The following is a 16,433-nucleotide window of genomic DNA, read 5'->3' as shown; positions in this document are numbered from 1 at the left end:
AGCAAATTGATATAAATGAAGTGTTACACATCGTAATGCCTAAGAAAAACATACAGCTATAAACATTCTACAGCAGGTCTATTAAAGAGAAGTTTTAGTGTACTTTCAGTGAGCATCTCATTTTGGTTAGTATTTTACCTTAAACTAAATTTTGACATCTTTTTTTACTTGATCATTAACATTAATTAGTTTTTTGTATAACATGTATACATTTGTCATTTATCTTCTAGACCAGGGGTGTCAAACTCTGGCCCGAGGGCCCCCAGCATCCTTTTTTTGGCCCCCAAAGGAATCCTAAATATGAACTGCAGGTGGCCCACCGCTGCATTGAAATTGTTGCCGCTACTACAAATTCCTGGCATCACTTGCGTCTATAGACCAGCAGGCTCTCTGCCTATGCATGGCCTGCATTGGACTGTTTTATAGACACAAATAATGCCGGGAATTTTGTTAGCAGTGCTATTTCAATGAAGAGGGAGTTTGAGTGGCGGGCCACTCAAGATAGGATTTACCTCCGCATTGGCAGCATCTGGCATTTCCAGCACTCCCCCTCAGCTGTACTTTTCCTTGTTACTCCAAGGCATGAACTTAAAAGGTTGGATTTTCATAGAAGAATATTGTTATTATTATTGTTAGCCTGTGCAAAAAGGTTACCATTGAAATTTAACTCAGAAGGTTGCAAATCGAGAAAAATGCATTTTTTCTTAAATAAAATTTTTAAAAAAATATCCCAGATTGAATGTGAAGCAAAACATCTGTTTCCATATGAATAGGGTTTATATCTAATGAGAAGTAAACATTTCTCCAAATTTTTGAATAAATTATAAGGTTGGCCCGCAACTTTGTCTAAGTTTTTTATTTTGGTCCTCTGTGTATTTGAGTTTGACACCCCTGTTCGAGACAAAAGGTACATTATACATTGCAATCACTCTTCACCACCTCACATCTGTGGAATGTCACCCACACAGTAGGGTTGATTTACTAAAAGAGTACACACTAGAGCCCAATGAGGAAAAACACCCCCTGGGTATTTTAGTACCTAAGTTTAGGGAGTGATATAAGCACACACAGTTAATAATATTAGATTAGCAAATGTGATGTTATACCGTCCAAACATAAAAATAATTATTTTGTATACATTTATCTTTATTAAGGGAAATGCATTATTGCCATCAGTGGCTGCAGTGATTGGACATAAAATAACAAAATCTTTTTAGAAGGTTAAAAGACTGCAGAAGATTCAGGTATTAGACTTTTGCTATAAATAATATTTTTAGCACTTCATGGTCTGGTTGGCTGAGCCAAGGCAAAAATTTATCTGAACAAAATTTGAATCTGAACCAAAAGATATTGGCAAGGAAACCAAAACAACAGGCAGTCACAGGCTCACTACCACTTGTAGCTAATGTAAATTCTGGTAAACTTGTTGTCAAAGCAAATAGGAGTCAGATTTTCCATTGGTTGGTGGTTGTCAAATTGAGGACCACATTTGCCAATGGCAACTTTTATTAATATTTGCCTTCATTACCATGTTCTACCTTTGGTCTTATGAAAAATATATGTCTATCTGTTTTTGTGGTGGAACAGTTTTGTGTTCTGGGGCTTAGTCAATTAATTTTTTTTGTGCAGTTTCAGTTAAAACTTACTAATAACTTGCTGTGTTTAGAAGATTAAATTTAAGATACAGAGTTCTTTTTAATTTTGCATGTTTTCAATATCTGTGCTGGCTGCTCTTTAAGGGGTTAGTAAGGGGAGCAAGGGCTTGGTGAAAATATAAATAAATATATCTATATTTTTTATATAAAGATAACTCATTTAAATAATTTTGAAATAGTCTCTCTAAAGCCTCATGATCTTTTGGGACTTGTTCATTATGAATGAATACTGTGCACACAGCGCCATTCTATTTTATGAGGAGGGGAAGGGAACAAATGAGCAGCACCTTGCTGTGCATGCACATAGTTGAGAGTCACCCCAAATCATTGATCCATCACAGCAGATTGATGAATGGCAAATAAGGATCTGTGTACACATCATATTTTGGCCTGACGAGCAAGACCATTCATCTTGGGCAACAATCACCTGACACCTGTACGTAACTTAACTGTTAACTTCCAGCTTAAGTTGACTATTTAAAGGTAACTGTCACCATTTAAAACCTGTCATCCACCTACTTAGGTTAGGTTAGGCAGAATTTTTTTGAGTACTGCATATTAACAGGATGTGCAAGAAATCTTAGAAACTTAGCTAATGTGTTCAACACTCTGAGATCACAAATTGGATGAGCTCTACACTGTCATGTCCAGTTTCTCATTTCTGGAAACCAAAAACCAGTATGACGTTTACACTGGCTAAAAATGTGTTGCTTGAATGCCAAACACAGTAAAATACTTCTAGGAACCAATGCAGTTAATGTGGATCCATAAAGAATTCAATTTCTTGGAAAAGGATTGTTTTAGGTGTGAAAAGGTCAGTGTCAAAAAAACAGGACTGCCCCTGAATAATGTGACATATGGCCGCAACGGACTGAGAGGTACACTAACATTTTCCTAGAACAATTTTTTCCATAACCAATTTTTCTAAACCTCTCATTGGAATTGGTTGCTATATGCAATATGCTGTATTCAATAATTCAGTTAAAAAATAATGATTGCTCCAGTTATTAAAAATATCCAGTATTTATATAGCGCCAACATATTATGCAGCGCTTAAACAAAGTCCAGAGTCATATCACTAACTGTCCCTCAAAGGGGCTCACAATCTAATTTCCCTACCATGGTTATATGTCAGTACCAAAGTCTAAGATCAATTTGGGGGAAAGCTAAATAACCTAGCTGCATGTTTTTGCAATGTGGGAGGAAACCAACACAAATGTGGGGAAAACCTGCAAAGTCCATGCAGATAGTGTATTGACTGAGATTCAGTCCTGGGACTCAGCGCTGCAAAGGCCAGAAAGCTTACCTCTGAGCCACGGTGCTGCCCCAAACAGTTCAAAAGCTGAAACAGTTAATATACATACTCATGAATGTTTCCACAATTGAATTCCTCATCTTCAGTCATTGGGCAACAAAACATGTTGTGTGGTAGCAGTGTGTTATATAGCAGGCATAATCGCATCAATAGTGGCAATCCCTTCAGCCATATTTTGTTGTCCAGAGGTTTTATGGAAGCTAATATAAGGCTAATGTATACATTTCAAGTTGCTAAGAAACATTTAAAAGTTTACTATTTTTTTTACTTATTACATTTTAATTATTATAAATATATATATATATATATATATTTATATATTGTTTAGAATTTAATTTGCCTGGAATGTCCCTATTATTTACTGCCTAGGTGTACCTTGTAAGACTGCTACTATCATGCTTCCTTCTCCATACAAAAATGTATTTAATTTTAGGCATCTTAATCAAAGGTGTTAACCAAGTATGATTTGATGAAAATGGGGTGAAGACCAAAAAATGTCACCTTCACAATTCATAATTGTAGAGGCGTGTAAATAAAGGAGTGCAAGAGAAGTGAGAGCCGTGAAAAACAGAAGTAGCACCCTGGACACTCAATGACAAGTGGGGGAGCAATATAGAGATTATGTTGCGAAGTAGTAGACCAATGGTACAGAGAATTTTGGAGATTAGGAACAGTATCAGTATAGTGAGCAGTAAATATGGTGTATCTCATTGTGTATATATGTTTAATCTAAGTATAAATAAATTGGTGGTTCAGCAAGTAAGACATTGCATTAAGACTGCCATATCGACAGTTCAAATAACTGGACATGATTTAGGCTCACCAAGGCTGGACAGGACACACTTTTAACAGAAAACCTGGAATGAATTTCTTCAAAGTAATTTGCTATTTGCTAGCAAATGGTTTGATTCATTCTAGGTTTGCTGAATCACCCAGGTTCACTGTTCAAAGTGTATCTTCTCCAGCCTTGGAGAGCTTTATTAAATCAGGTCCAATGTCTTTGGGTAAGTCAGAACAACCTTCTTTATTGGGACTTATTATGTTTGCTTGCGGGGACTCAAAGTAACAACTTGATCAAAAGAATTGTTAAGGTGTTATTGGGAATCATTTTTAGCAGCATTTGCAGAAATAATATTAGTGTACTAAATAATGATATAAACATCACTTAGTTATACATTTACTGTTGAATGAGAGCTTACTAAGAGGCAACATTGTGAATCTGTAAAAACAGTTGACTTAATAAATTCATTTTGTTTTACAGCCCATCCAGCATATTCTCAGTATATGGATTGTCCTCAAGGTTACAAACGTATTAAGGCCACATTTTGTCAAGGTAAGTAACATCAACTATATTTATATAACATTTATTGGTAAAAAATGTATGAGTTATTGCTGGTACAAAAAAGCTGCTTCAATAGCCAAGGTTATTTTTGAGGGGTTGAAAAGCATTAGTCATGTTGCCTTTGATATAAGAATTGAATTGGATTGTTTGTTATTCTCTATGAGTACATCTGGCCACAAACATTGGGCAGCTTATACATTAACTCTGTGGTGTCATTATGGTAGCTTTTGGTGCAGAGATCCTGGTTCAGACAGGAATGTCCTACATATTTAAATATATATATATATATATACCTAATGCTTTCACTGGTCCCCCATACAATCCTGACATTAATGAAAAAATGAAATAAAAAAAATCCTGTTTCCATCTTCAGCTCTCCTAAGCCAGCGTTCTGTGTTCCAAACATCATTTTCTATGCTAAAGACACCAGTGGTGGGTTCATGCAGCAGAATTCTCTGTTTAATAAAGTAGACATAAAAATAACATACATGAATCATTAGTACATGTAACTAATACATAGTTATTTGTTAATGTAACACCTTCCCAACTTAACCCATAACTTTAGCAAACCCTTACAGTTTTATTTAAAAGTAGTGAATCAGACATTCTCTCAAACATTTCCTGGTGTAGGCCCATCTGTTTCAATGGCAGTGATCGATTCCCTCAAACATTACCTGGTGAAGAATGTCAGATTCCCTGCACTAAAAATAAAGCACCTTAGGGAATTCATTACTGTCATTGAAACATTTGTACCTTGAAGATTTGCATGAGGAAATGTTTAAGGAATGACAGATTCCCTGTTTTATAAACAGGGCCCTTAGAGTACTATCTTAATGTTTTGTTTCTTCTTTAGAAGTTTACATTTTCCCTTTTGTTTATGGAGGTTTAGTCTTCAGGGCAAATTCTGTTTTGTGAAAATAAAGAATTAGTTTTCAGGTGTAAAAGTTTGCTTATTATTTTATACTCTAAATTATATTACAACACATTAAATATTTTTTTTTACTGGTGACCTCTACCTGTATTGGTGAAAAAAAAATACAGAGAATCTTATGTAGGAATTACATTTTAAATGGCGCTAAATGGATTAACTAACTATACATTTTTAAGTCCATTGGTTTGGTCAAATAGGTGTATCCATTTTGTCCTACTAAGTGTTATTTGTTCTGAAAATTCAATCTCTGTCTGAGATGTTTACATGATTAATAGGTACAGCTTGATTGTTTCTTGGTATCTAATACAGGAAAGCAGCTACTTTTAATATAAATCAGCACCAACAAAGAACCATCTGTGGCACTGGGATATTCTTCTGGAGCATTTTTTATTTTTTTCAAAGGAATGATTTATTATACATTCTCGCAAGTATCACCAAGGGAAAAATGAGAAAGAATGCAAATTCATTCTAATTTTAGTGTATTATATATTGTCATTAAATTATTCTGGGTTAGTTTACTAGGACAGAAAATGTTCTGAGTTATAAATGACCTTGACAACTCTTATTTAATGAGCTTTGTTGGCAATAATTCATATTATCTCTTTTGGGAAATGGCCACTGTATTTAAAGCACTATGTAAACTGCAAGTGCCGTCCCAGTATATTTTACATATGATTGCACATCTTGTACAACATTTTAGTGGTACAGAATTTTTTTCTTAAGAAGATATTTTTAGTTTCTCTCTTCAACCTGTCCTCAAGAAATTATCAGGTAATTACTTTGGCAAATGGTGGGGTGTAAAGAATTGGGTTGCTAGTCACTTAAAAATGCTTATACATATATTTTAAAGACACTCACATTAAGGAACTAATAAGATACCCCCGTGAATGTTATCTGATGCTGAGATTCCTGATTTTTTTCAGTGATAGCAGCAATATTCACAAAACCCTGGCAACTCACAGATGGTGGAATAAATCCAGGTTTTCGGGAGTGAAGGTTCTAGTGTATGCTTGTCTCTAATAACAGCCAATTACCAGAAAAGGTTCAATTGTTCCAATTCATCAGCCAATTTTCAGCACTACTTTTTGTAAGTGAACAACTGCAAGTACATGTATTTTAATTGCAGCAGAAGCCCAGGTAACTTTCTGCAAACCTTTTGATGTTGTAAGGATCAAAAATGATGTATCACTCTGGCACAATCTTGTAGCATCTTCCTTGAGACAGCTGTTCCCTGGCATCACAGCCTCATGACCAGTCTGAACATAGCCCTATGTGCAAAACCAATGTTTACACTGTACAGACCACCAAATGAAAGAATTATCTTCCTACTAATCTCAACGTCCTCTGTACCCTCTCCTCCTACATTTATTTTGCTGAATTGATCGCTAAATGTTCAGAGATAAACATAAGAGAGAGGCAATGAACCTGGTTTATTAAAGCTCTAAAAAGGCTGGAGAGGATACATTTTCAACACTGAAGCTAAGTGATCCAGCAAACCTGGGATGAATCTGTTCCAGGATTGAAAAGATTTGCTAGCAAATAGCAAATGACTTTGAAGAAATCCATCCTGGGATTGCTGGATCGCCCATCCTCACTGAGGAAAGTGTATTCTCTCCAGCCCTGGGGAGCTTTAATAAATCAGGCCCAATATGAGGAACGTTAATAAAAATGTATACATTTTGAAGAATAATGCTGTCTAACTCAAAATTTTGCAGTCCAAGGCTCATAAGTGCAAATGTAGTAGATACGACTTAAAAACATAATTTAAATCTCAACTAAATCTCTACCCTTAAATTATTACTCTACTACAGGCAGATTTGCAAATACTATTGGAAATATATATATATATATATATATATATATACACATAGTTCTCCCCAGAGGTTTTTAGCCGGTTGCTCTGCCCGGCTGATTTGAATACCCCGCCCGGCTCTCGGCAGCTCTCATCCTCGGATGCACGGATCTCAGGCTGCTCTGTGCTCTGTGTCCTCCTGTGTAGCATTCATGTGAAGGAGACATAGGCAGCCCCGCCCCCATCTCATAGCACAAGCTCAGATTTCTGCCTTTGAAATGTATCCACTGCTAGCTCGCGTGTGAATTCTGCATCCTCACAGCTTTGTGTACAAACCTCCATATCTCCTAATATGTATGTCACAATGACCTGTAATTTTCAGTATATATATATATATTTATTTATTTTTTTTTTTTACTATAAGCTAAGTAGTGCTGCTGGTAGTTCAAAACCTTTTAAATGCCAGCGCATAGGAGAATACGACTATGACTCTTACACGCAAGCTGCCTGGTGATTACACAGGCCTCACTGAGCAGTCTTCTAATTACTATTTCCTCCCTAGGCAGAGTTGTTGATTTTAGTAGTGTTCAGAGTGTTTTGAGCTAAGCTACTACTTGTGTTAGGCTACGTACACATGTGAAATAATTAATATTGGAATCAAACGACTAACGATCGATCGTACAATAATCATTAACAAAAAAAATGCACAACGACAGGCCAACAATGACGATGAATGAGGAAAATGAAAACGGAAAAGGAAAAGGAAAACAACCTATTTGGGCAACGATCTTTCACAATCTATTGTGTGTACGGTTGTTTAGTGATCCTGGATGGTTCTGTGGTACATTTTCTCTACATACTTTCTCTGGTACAGGTCACTTCCTGCATCGTTCAAACGATCGTATCTATTGTATGTACATTATTGGTGGATTATTTTTGAACGGTTGTATCGTTTCAGCATGTACAGTATAGTGCATTATACGATCGTTCAAGATAATTGTGAATAATCATTGATCTTTTGTTAATCGTTCATTTTCCAACGATAATTATTGTACGTGTGTACGTAGCCTTGGAGCAGGCGTAGATAATACATTTTTCCAAAATACAGCAGATAGAAATGACTTTCTGAATTATTCTTCTTCACAAGAGTTCACTAAGTTGCATATGTTTCCAATATATTTATATTAATAAGCACACATCTGTGTTTGAATGTGTTTTGTCTAATTTAGTTATGTGTTGATAAGGGCAGATTGTTAAAACCAATGTGTATTCTCCAGGTACATGACAGAAAAAGGAAGCAGAAAGGTAACAGATTACCATGGTCATAAGCTCTGTTTTCCTCCCTGCCAGCCCGTGAGCTTCTATTACAGGCTCAGTGTATAGACGTTTAGTGTTACTGAGAGCTTATCTAAATGAGCCCAGAAGATTAGGTCCTAGGCCCTGATTTATTAAAGCTCTCCAAGGTTTTGATATTTGCTAGCAAAAGTTTTCAATTCTGGACCAAATCCATTTCAGGTTTGTTGGTTCACTCAAGTTCACGGATGAAAGTAGATTTTCTCCAGCCTTGGAGAGCTTTAAAAAATCAGGCCCCTAGTCTCAAACATAAATCTCCAGACGGTGAAACAAGTACTTCCTAACACATTTAAAATGTACATTAAAAGCATCTACATATATACCCCCAAAGGCTTGCAGTCCTTTTTAGGCTTTTATCTGTGTGCCTGAGTTTTTTTGACTTTTTTTACATGAATGATTTTGTCATGTAAAACAAGGGGTCACGGACCCTTCTGGTGAATTAATAAATTGTTCACACCAGTACATCCGAAGAAAAAACAGAGAAGCATGAAATACAAAAGGGTGCTTATTTTACTAAAAATTTGTTATCTGCACTACTTTGTACATCTATGAATGACCTATAAAATATGACTCATAAGTGATTGCTGGGGCATCTCATACACTTTTGCCTTTCTGAATTAATAAAATGTTGTCTTTAGTCTTTATCTATTCATTCTAGTAAAAGGAGGAATTTTTGTTATTAAGTTTTCGAATAAGCAGTTCAGTTACTTTTTAACCTTGCATAAAAAGCTGCTGGATGGTTAATCTCTGACAGCCTTTTTGGTCAATTTACAAACAAGCAAAATACTGAGAAGTCTTAAACATTATTCAAAATATAATTATTCAAAAATATTTTTTTATCCAGCCAAAACTGTAGCCCTAATTTTTTGGTCCTGCTGACCTCCTTTTCTGAAAATTTTTGTTTCATGGGTATTATGCTGATCCTTTTGATTTTAAAACTTTCACTGTTTGTCACTGTTTCGGAGTTACTGTAACTCAGTGCCTCATTTCCTCTCTCTTCTGCATTCCTTGGAAAAATATTTATTCATGTTCTCTCTACTATGCCTAATGAAGATTTATTTTTATCAAATGGAGATATTTTACTAAAAGGATCCTGATTAAAGTCCTAACCTCACTGCTTATATACAGCTATGTGTCAGAGAAATATGAGTTGCCATTGCTGAACAATTTCTGTGCATTTATGCCATACCTACAATATTACTCATGCACATAGTTTAGGGATTTCTTTTTGATTGAATAAAATTCCATTTGTGAGTATGTAAGCACACATATATGTACTTCATCTGAACTGAAAATAGGTGGAGGTGGAAAAGACTCTAGGACACGTTTAGCAAAGAAAGTGGCCCCCAGAGACATTTAATTTTTTCAAGATCTTAATAGCAGCTTTATTTCATCCTCCTGAATAAAATCCTCTCTGGATGCTTCACAAAAGTTTAACCTATTTCAGGTAGAAAGTAAGAAGATATTTAAGGTGGGGCTTTTTCGGCATAACATTGAGTTGGTTTTACTTATGTTATCTACCATTCAATATAAAAATTACAAGGTACATATGGTATCAAGTATTAGTGCAGACAATAGTGGCCCTTGGCTGTAATACTTACAAATATTGAAAGTAATCCCATAAAACGCGGTTGTCTCTGCTCCCAAAGCATTTTACTGACAGGCTTCCTCAGGGAACTTTCAGACTTACTAGTTGATGAAATAGTAACAGTAGAAAGACAGTAAGTACATAGATAAGTAAATTACTGTGTACATACATAAGTATATCAATTTTACATGTTTTTACAATTTGCATGCTAACTAGAATACAGTGACTTCTTGGAATATAAGATAAGTGACATATGATTGATATGTATTTTGGACAAAGAAACTTAAACTCCTTGCCGTTAAGCCCGACCTTCTGTTCGGACATATTTCTGTAAGTTACAGGTCTACAATTTAAAAAAAAAAATTCATGAAAAACAATGGATCACTTTTGGTACAGAAATCTAGACCTCAGTGTAACGCTCAGGAGGTTAAAATTAGTGTATTAGTGCAATGACACTGTATGACTATTTGGTGTTTCCTATCTGTACAGGTACATTGTGTGTGTGTTTGATGAAGCATTGTATAGGTGTTTGATGTTTTCTATATGTGAAGATATATATAAGAAAATTAAAACTCACATTAGCAGGGGATCACTGATAATGATTGTTGTTCCTAACACAAAGAGAGCAGTGAACACACAGGATGCTTTTTCCTAAATGGAAATATATGGCATGGGGGTTATTATAAGTATATATTTTCTTACAAGAAGACATAGAGTTATTTAAAAAAAAGATTTATGTCCAGAGGGTCAAGAGTTCAGTCTGGTGCTATAAGAAGTCACTTGCAATGGACAGATCCAAAAGATAGAAGGTTTTGGCTATAAATTAGTTGTATTCATCATCTGAAAATTAAAGTTGAAGCTAGAGGTTCAACATTCAATTAAATGAGAAATATATACTTACTTTATAGTTTAATAAGGTCTCATTATTAGCTACGTACTTGGTAAGAAAGAATGAATATGGCTTCAGGTTACTGGTATCATAGATAGAGGGGCTGGCATGTGGAATTCCCGTCTTTTATGGCAGGAAGCCCGTGTCCTTTACTGTGTTATGCGCATTTGTGTGTAACAGCCGATGCCCAAACGGGGGGTATGGGTAGGCTTAAGCCAGGGCACCCAGTGCTTAGACATTAGCCTAGCAAAGATCACTGGTATGCGCCAATGCTTCTGTCCTACATAAACCAGGGGGGAGGGAGGGGGAGAACAGAAGGAGGGAAAAGAGACATGACATGCAAGTAGTGTATGGTACATGAGAGAGGGAAAACTTGAAGAAGGAGAAGGGGAGGTAATAGAAAGGGAAGAAAAGAAGAAACACTAATAATAATAGTAACATAATATTGTTATGTGTTTAAAGCGAAAATGAATTGAAGAATATTTTGAAAATGTATGGTGATGTGTTTTTTTTATTAATCAATGGTATGTGTGAAATTAAATTGATTGACTATGTAAACTGATTGGTTATGGTGTGTGGGATATGTGTGTGTGTGTTGAGGAACCATGAATGTAAAGCAGAATAATGTAATTGGAATATATGGATAGGTTTGGGTATATGTGTATGAGTGTTTTTTTTGAAGTGTTACGTTGGAGCATGTAAAAGCAAGAGAATAATTTAGTGTGTTAATGCATACAAAATAATATGGTCTAATGGCAACAATGTTTAAATCACCCTAACAGCATAGGAACATACATATATATATATAAACACAATTTACATATGTATAAATAAATATTAGTAAGAGAGATTTTATTATAGGATATAACATTCTTATGTGAGTGATTGGGATTACATTGAGATTGCATGATATGATGCAATTGTGAAAAATTAGTGCTATTTAAAGTCACATCAGGATAGGACATCAAATAAATTGATACAGTATTGTATCAAAAAAGTGCAGGGGAGTCAATATCTCACTGTTACACTATGATATGCAGTTCAGTTGAAAAATATACATATAGTTTTGTATTCAAAAAATGTATGCAGTACCAGAAGATCAACATGAAGACATCAAAAATATATAATCTTGTGATTACAGTCAATCCTAGTATGTATAGTTTTATAGTTAGGTTTAGGTGTACAATCTTGGGCCTACTTTATATAATAATTATATTCATAATATCCTTGATTCATTCCATAGTTTATGACAGAAAAGTTGTGTTGTAGGGTATACATTCTCCTTTGTGGAAGAAAAATACTATTTTAATTTATTTTATAGTCATATTGGGTACAGTAAACTATCTTACAAGATATTATGTTGTTGTTAGGTCATTCCTATAATTTATTTCTGAAGACTATAAGAAAAATTATATAGAGAACCGAGAAAAGAGGGCATGTGATTCTAGGAATGTCTAGGGGAATGTTGTCCATGTATGGGTGGGAAGAATTTCTGTCATGCAATGTTATGTCAGAAGAAGTCCATGTCATATATTAATATGTTGGCGATATACCTTAGAAATGGTTTAAAAGTGAATACATCATTGAGTCCTGGTGGGGTTGTAGCGTTTAGTGTGAAGATCCAATTTGTCTCTAACTGTAAGAGTTTTATATCCAAATCCCCACCTCTGACATTTGGCTGAATGTGGTCCAGTGCCAAGAAGGTAATAATTCTCTTTGTTAAAGTTATGCTTGATTCCTACATGTAAGCTAATTGGAGTCATCATTTTGCCATTGCTGATGGAATATAGATCTTTGTAGATTCTTCTTACGAACGTTTTTTTAGTCCTGCCAATTAGAAACTACCACATTAGCACAGAGTCAGATAAATGATGCCTGATGAGGAACAGTTTATATGATATTTCACTTTGTGTACTTGGCCATTTTGTTGAATAGTGGCCTGGCTGCATATAACCATCTCACTGAAGGAGGTCAGTTCTCTCTGGAATCTGTATGGGCCACCATCATGGTGATACCCAAAGAAGCCAAAGTGCACAAGTTTTCGCTCTATTTCCCTTCTTAACCAGGACCTCAAGCTCTTTACGAAAATTCCTGCCTCTAAACTGATTAAGGTTATGCACAACCTTATACACTATGACCACTTCACTTTTCAATGGGAATCCCACTCAATTACATTATTAGGCAGGAAAATCCCTAAAACACTCTCTGAGATCTATGACCGAAACAATCTCCCTTTGCTCTCTGCTGTGAATAGTGACTTAGAGAGATGTGACAACTTGACATTTTCCTGGCTAGGACGTATTAATGCTATAAACATGAACATTCTCTCCTGATTTTTGTATCTCTTCCAAACACTGCCCATTAAAGTTCCTGGTTCCTTTTTTAGAACTCTTATTTCTAAACTTTTTGGGGAAATAAAGCCCCAAGACTCTGCAGATCCCTGCTTATTAAAACCAAATCAGAAGGAGGTTCTGGGATTCCAAACCCGTTTAATTACTATTTAGCGGCCCACTTGACACATGTGTTGAATTGGTGTCGAAATGAGTGTTCTAAACAATGGATCTCGCTCGAACAAACTTTTTGCTCAACACCTGTACACCTTCTTCCATGGTTGCCAACATCAACTTTTCCAGAGCTTAAATCCCACCCCATGTTGGGATACAAATGGGAATTGGCTGTACGGAACATTAACAGACTACACCTCTCACCCTCTCCATCACCTCTGTTTCCTGTATTGGGCAATCTGTCCTTTCCACCTAGAATGGAGAATGGGAGGTTCACAGAATTGCTTTCCCCTGGAATGTGTAGAACCCTGCATTTTATTAGATCAGGCAGATGAATTGAAAGATGACTCTGGGGAGTTCCAACTGGATTTCTGGAAAGCCTTGCAAATTTCCCATGTCTACCCTCCCATCGGCCCTACTTTACTGTACGCCTCTCACTCCCTTTGAGCAATTGTGCATAGGGGAAGGGGGTGTCAGACGTGCTTTATCTGCTGTCTACAGCCTCCTACAGACCCCACTCCCTGACCGTATGCCTAGGTTTCTCCTGGGAGATAGATCTGGGCCTATTGCTTTCCCTGGAAAAAAAAAGAACGCATCTTATATTGGACTCATAAGCATACCTTTAATATATGTTTTCCTTTTTAATGAATAGCTCTCCATGTCAGTTTAGTCTTGGACTTGCATGATAGGTCTATTATAATCGGTTTGGAGTATTCTAATCCCTGACGCAAAGTTTGCACATTTATGCTTTTTTATATTGTTGTATATGTTTTCATGTTTCCCCCTACCTTTATTTTCTGTACCCCCACCCCCGAAAGTTTTAAATAAAAAATGTTAAAAAAAAAGAATAGTGGCTTGGTTTTTTTGTATCCAAGGACATTGGGAGCATTTGCCACATCTGTAAGTTCTTGTGATGTTATTGTGAGATGACATAGATCGATCTGATAATGGCTCCAGATTAATGAATCCTTTAAGAGTAGAGATCTTCTGAAAGTGATTTGTGGCGTAGGAGGGACAAATTTAGAGATACGGGGGTTAGAGGTGAGAATACCCCAATATTTGGACTTATGTTGATAAGAGTATCTCTTTCTAGGTTTTTGACTCCTGATATGATCTTTTTAGCAGCTTTTTTGCTATATATTTCCTTGACAGTGTCTTTTACTTTCATTTTCAAAGTCCGTTTCTAATGTACAGTTTCTTCGGATCCTAGGATCTTGGCTATAGGGTATACTACTATAATAGAAGTTCAGAAGTGGGGATAGACATATTGGTTATAAAAAATATTGCAATAGCTGTTAAAAGCCAAATTTAAAGATAGACATTTTGTTTAATTTAGCACAGAAACAGCATTAACAATTTTAAGCTCCCTTGGGCTTCACTCACATGAGCAGCTGCTTGTTGTTCAGTCACCACACTAACAGGAGCTCGTAAAAATACCAATTAACCGCTGGCAGGTTCACAATGGTATTTAAGCATTTCTTCAGTGTTCCAGGGGGTTACTTGGTGTTTAAACCTTCAAAGAGGTGCCAGCCAAAGTAATAGGATATAAGAAGAAATCTTTACTAGAGGATTCTGGATCAGTTTCTTTCTGCAGTACATTCTTAATGTCAGAAAATCATTATTTAAATAGTACGGCCTTCCACTGAAGAGATGCCACATCCAGTATTTACTGCCACTCTTTAACTGCAATGCTAAAGGAACACTGAATGAATGGCACTACAACCAACTGTGTAAATTTGCTGTATCTGCCGAACTTTTTGGCCAGGTATTTCTCTGTGACAGACCACAGTTTTACAAAAGTTAAAAAAGAATAGAAATGTGCTCTAAGCCATTGTGAGAATAAGGTCATATAACTGATGTTTAATAATTCCTCATTTTAGCCACTAGGAAAGCTATTGAATGCAGATTAACTAGAACTCTCATATCTGTCGTAGATTATTGCAAACCATAGCACAATAAGGTCCCTAATTCTTACAACCTCATGGAAACAAATTTTGGATCTTCATTTCTTCTGTTACCTGAGGGTTTTACCATTTAAACACAATAAATATATTGGCAGCATGCTTGGCTCAATGGTTAGCACTTTCGCCTTTGCGGTGCTAGGTTACAGGTTCGTATCTCAGCCAGGATATTATCTGCAAGGAGTTTGTTTGTTCTCCCTGTCTTTGTGTGGGGTTCCTCTCAATCCCTAATCGGATTTCCCTCAAAGATTGTCCTTAGACTACGTAAATGACATATGACTATGACATTAGATTTTGAGCCCCTTTGATGGACAGTTAGTGATATGACAATGAACAATCGCTGTGTAATATGTATATATAAACACTGGCTAATAACGAAACATCAAAGAACCAGAATAGCTAAATGGTAATACATTACATTTTCTTTTTGCAGATAAGAGTGTTAGAATCTCTAAAGTTATGGACTTGGGGGAATTGTAGAGCAGGATGCAAGTATTCACCAAAGGATCAGAAGCAAATAATTTTTTCAATTTTAGCTTTAAATCCCCTTTAGGAACACATTTAACAACCAATGATAAATCCTTCTATTACAGTTCTGGATTAAACCACTAATACATTCCATCTTCACCTACAATAAAACCCATTATGAATATTATGAGCTCGTCCAAAATTCAACAGTTTAAAAAGAAAACACACCTAAAAAAACTGAAAGAGCAGGCACAGTGATTTCCTAAAGCTTTCAAAAAATATAAATTATCATTTCAAATCAGCCTGGTAAACTTATATTTTATTTTGTGCATTGTTTATATACATAATATTCTAGGAAATCTATCTAGGGTGTGCCTGAGATACTTGTTATTTTACAGCAAATTGGATGAAAGTGATATTTTTTTTTCTTGCAACATTAAAATTGCTTATATGAGTTTATTGACAGCATATCCTCTAGATATCCTTTATATTTAGAAAGAAAAACAGAGAAAGAAAGGCTTTGTGTTAAGTTTTTTTGTGTTAGGGTACAGTGGAAAAATTGTCCAGTGTATGTAGCTCATCTGAATGTTTTTTTTTCCTTAAGAATGATTTTTTAAATGACACATTTAAACCAG

At 35.6% G+C, this 16,433-nt stretch overlaps 1 protein-coding gene across 2 annotated transcripts in view; it reads left to right on the top strand.

Annotated features, from left to right (window-relative positions):
- Positions 1-16,433, top strand: part of LTBP1 (latent transforming growth factor beta binding protein 1) — a 210,704-nt gene that overhangs the window by 134,586 nt on the left and 59,685 nt on the right. For both annotated transcript variants that reach the window (XM_072409251.1, XM_072409252.1), the window contains one exon: positions 4,232-4,303. In XM_072409251.1, coding sequence (XP_072265352.1) covers positions 4,232-4,303 — 72 coding nt within the window. The remainder of the gene's footprint in view (positions 1-4,231; positions 4,304-16,433) is intronic.

Source organism: Pyxicephalus adspersus, chromosome 4, assembly GCF_032062135.1.
Source record: "Pyxicephalus adspersus chromosome 4, UCB_Pads_2.0, whole genome shotgun sequence".
NCBI classification, from domain to species: Eukaryota; Metazoa; Chordata; class Amphibia; order Anura; family Pyxicephalidae; genus Pyxicephalus; species Pyxicephalus adspersus.
The sequence above is the reverse complement of the archived record's forward strand: the minus strand, read 5'-3'. Positions and strand labels throughout refer to the sequence as shown.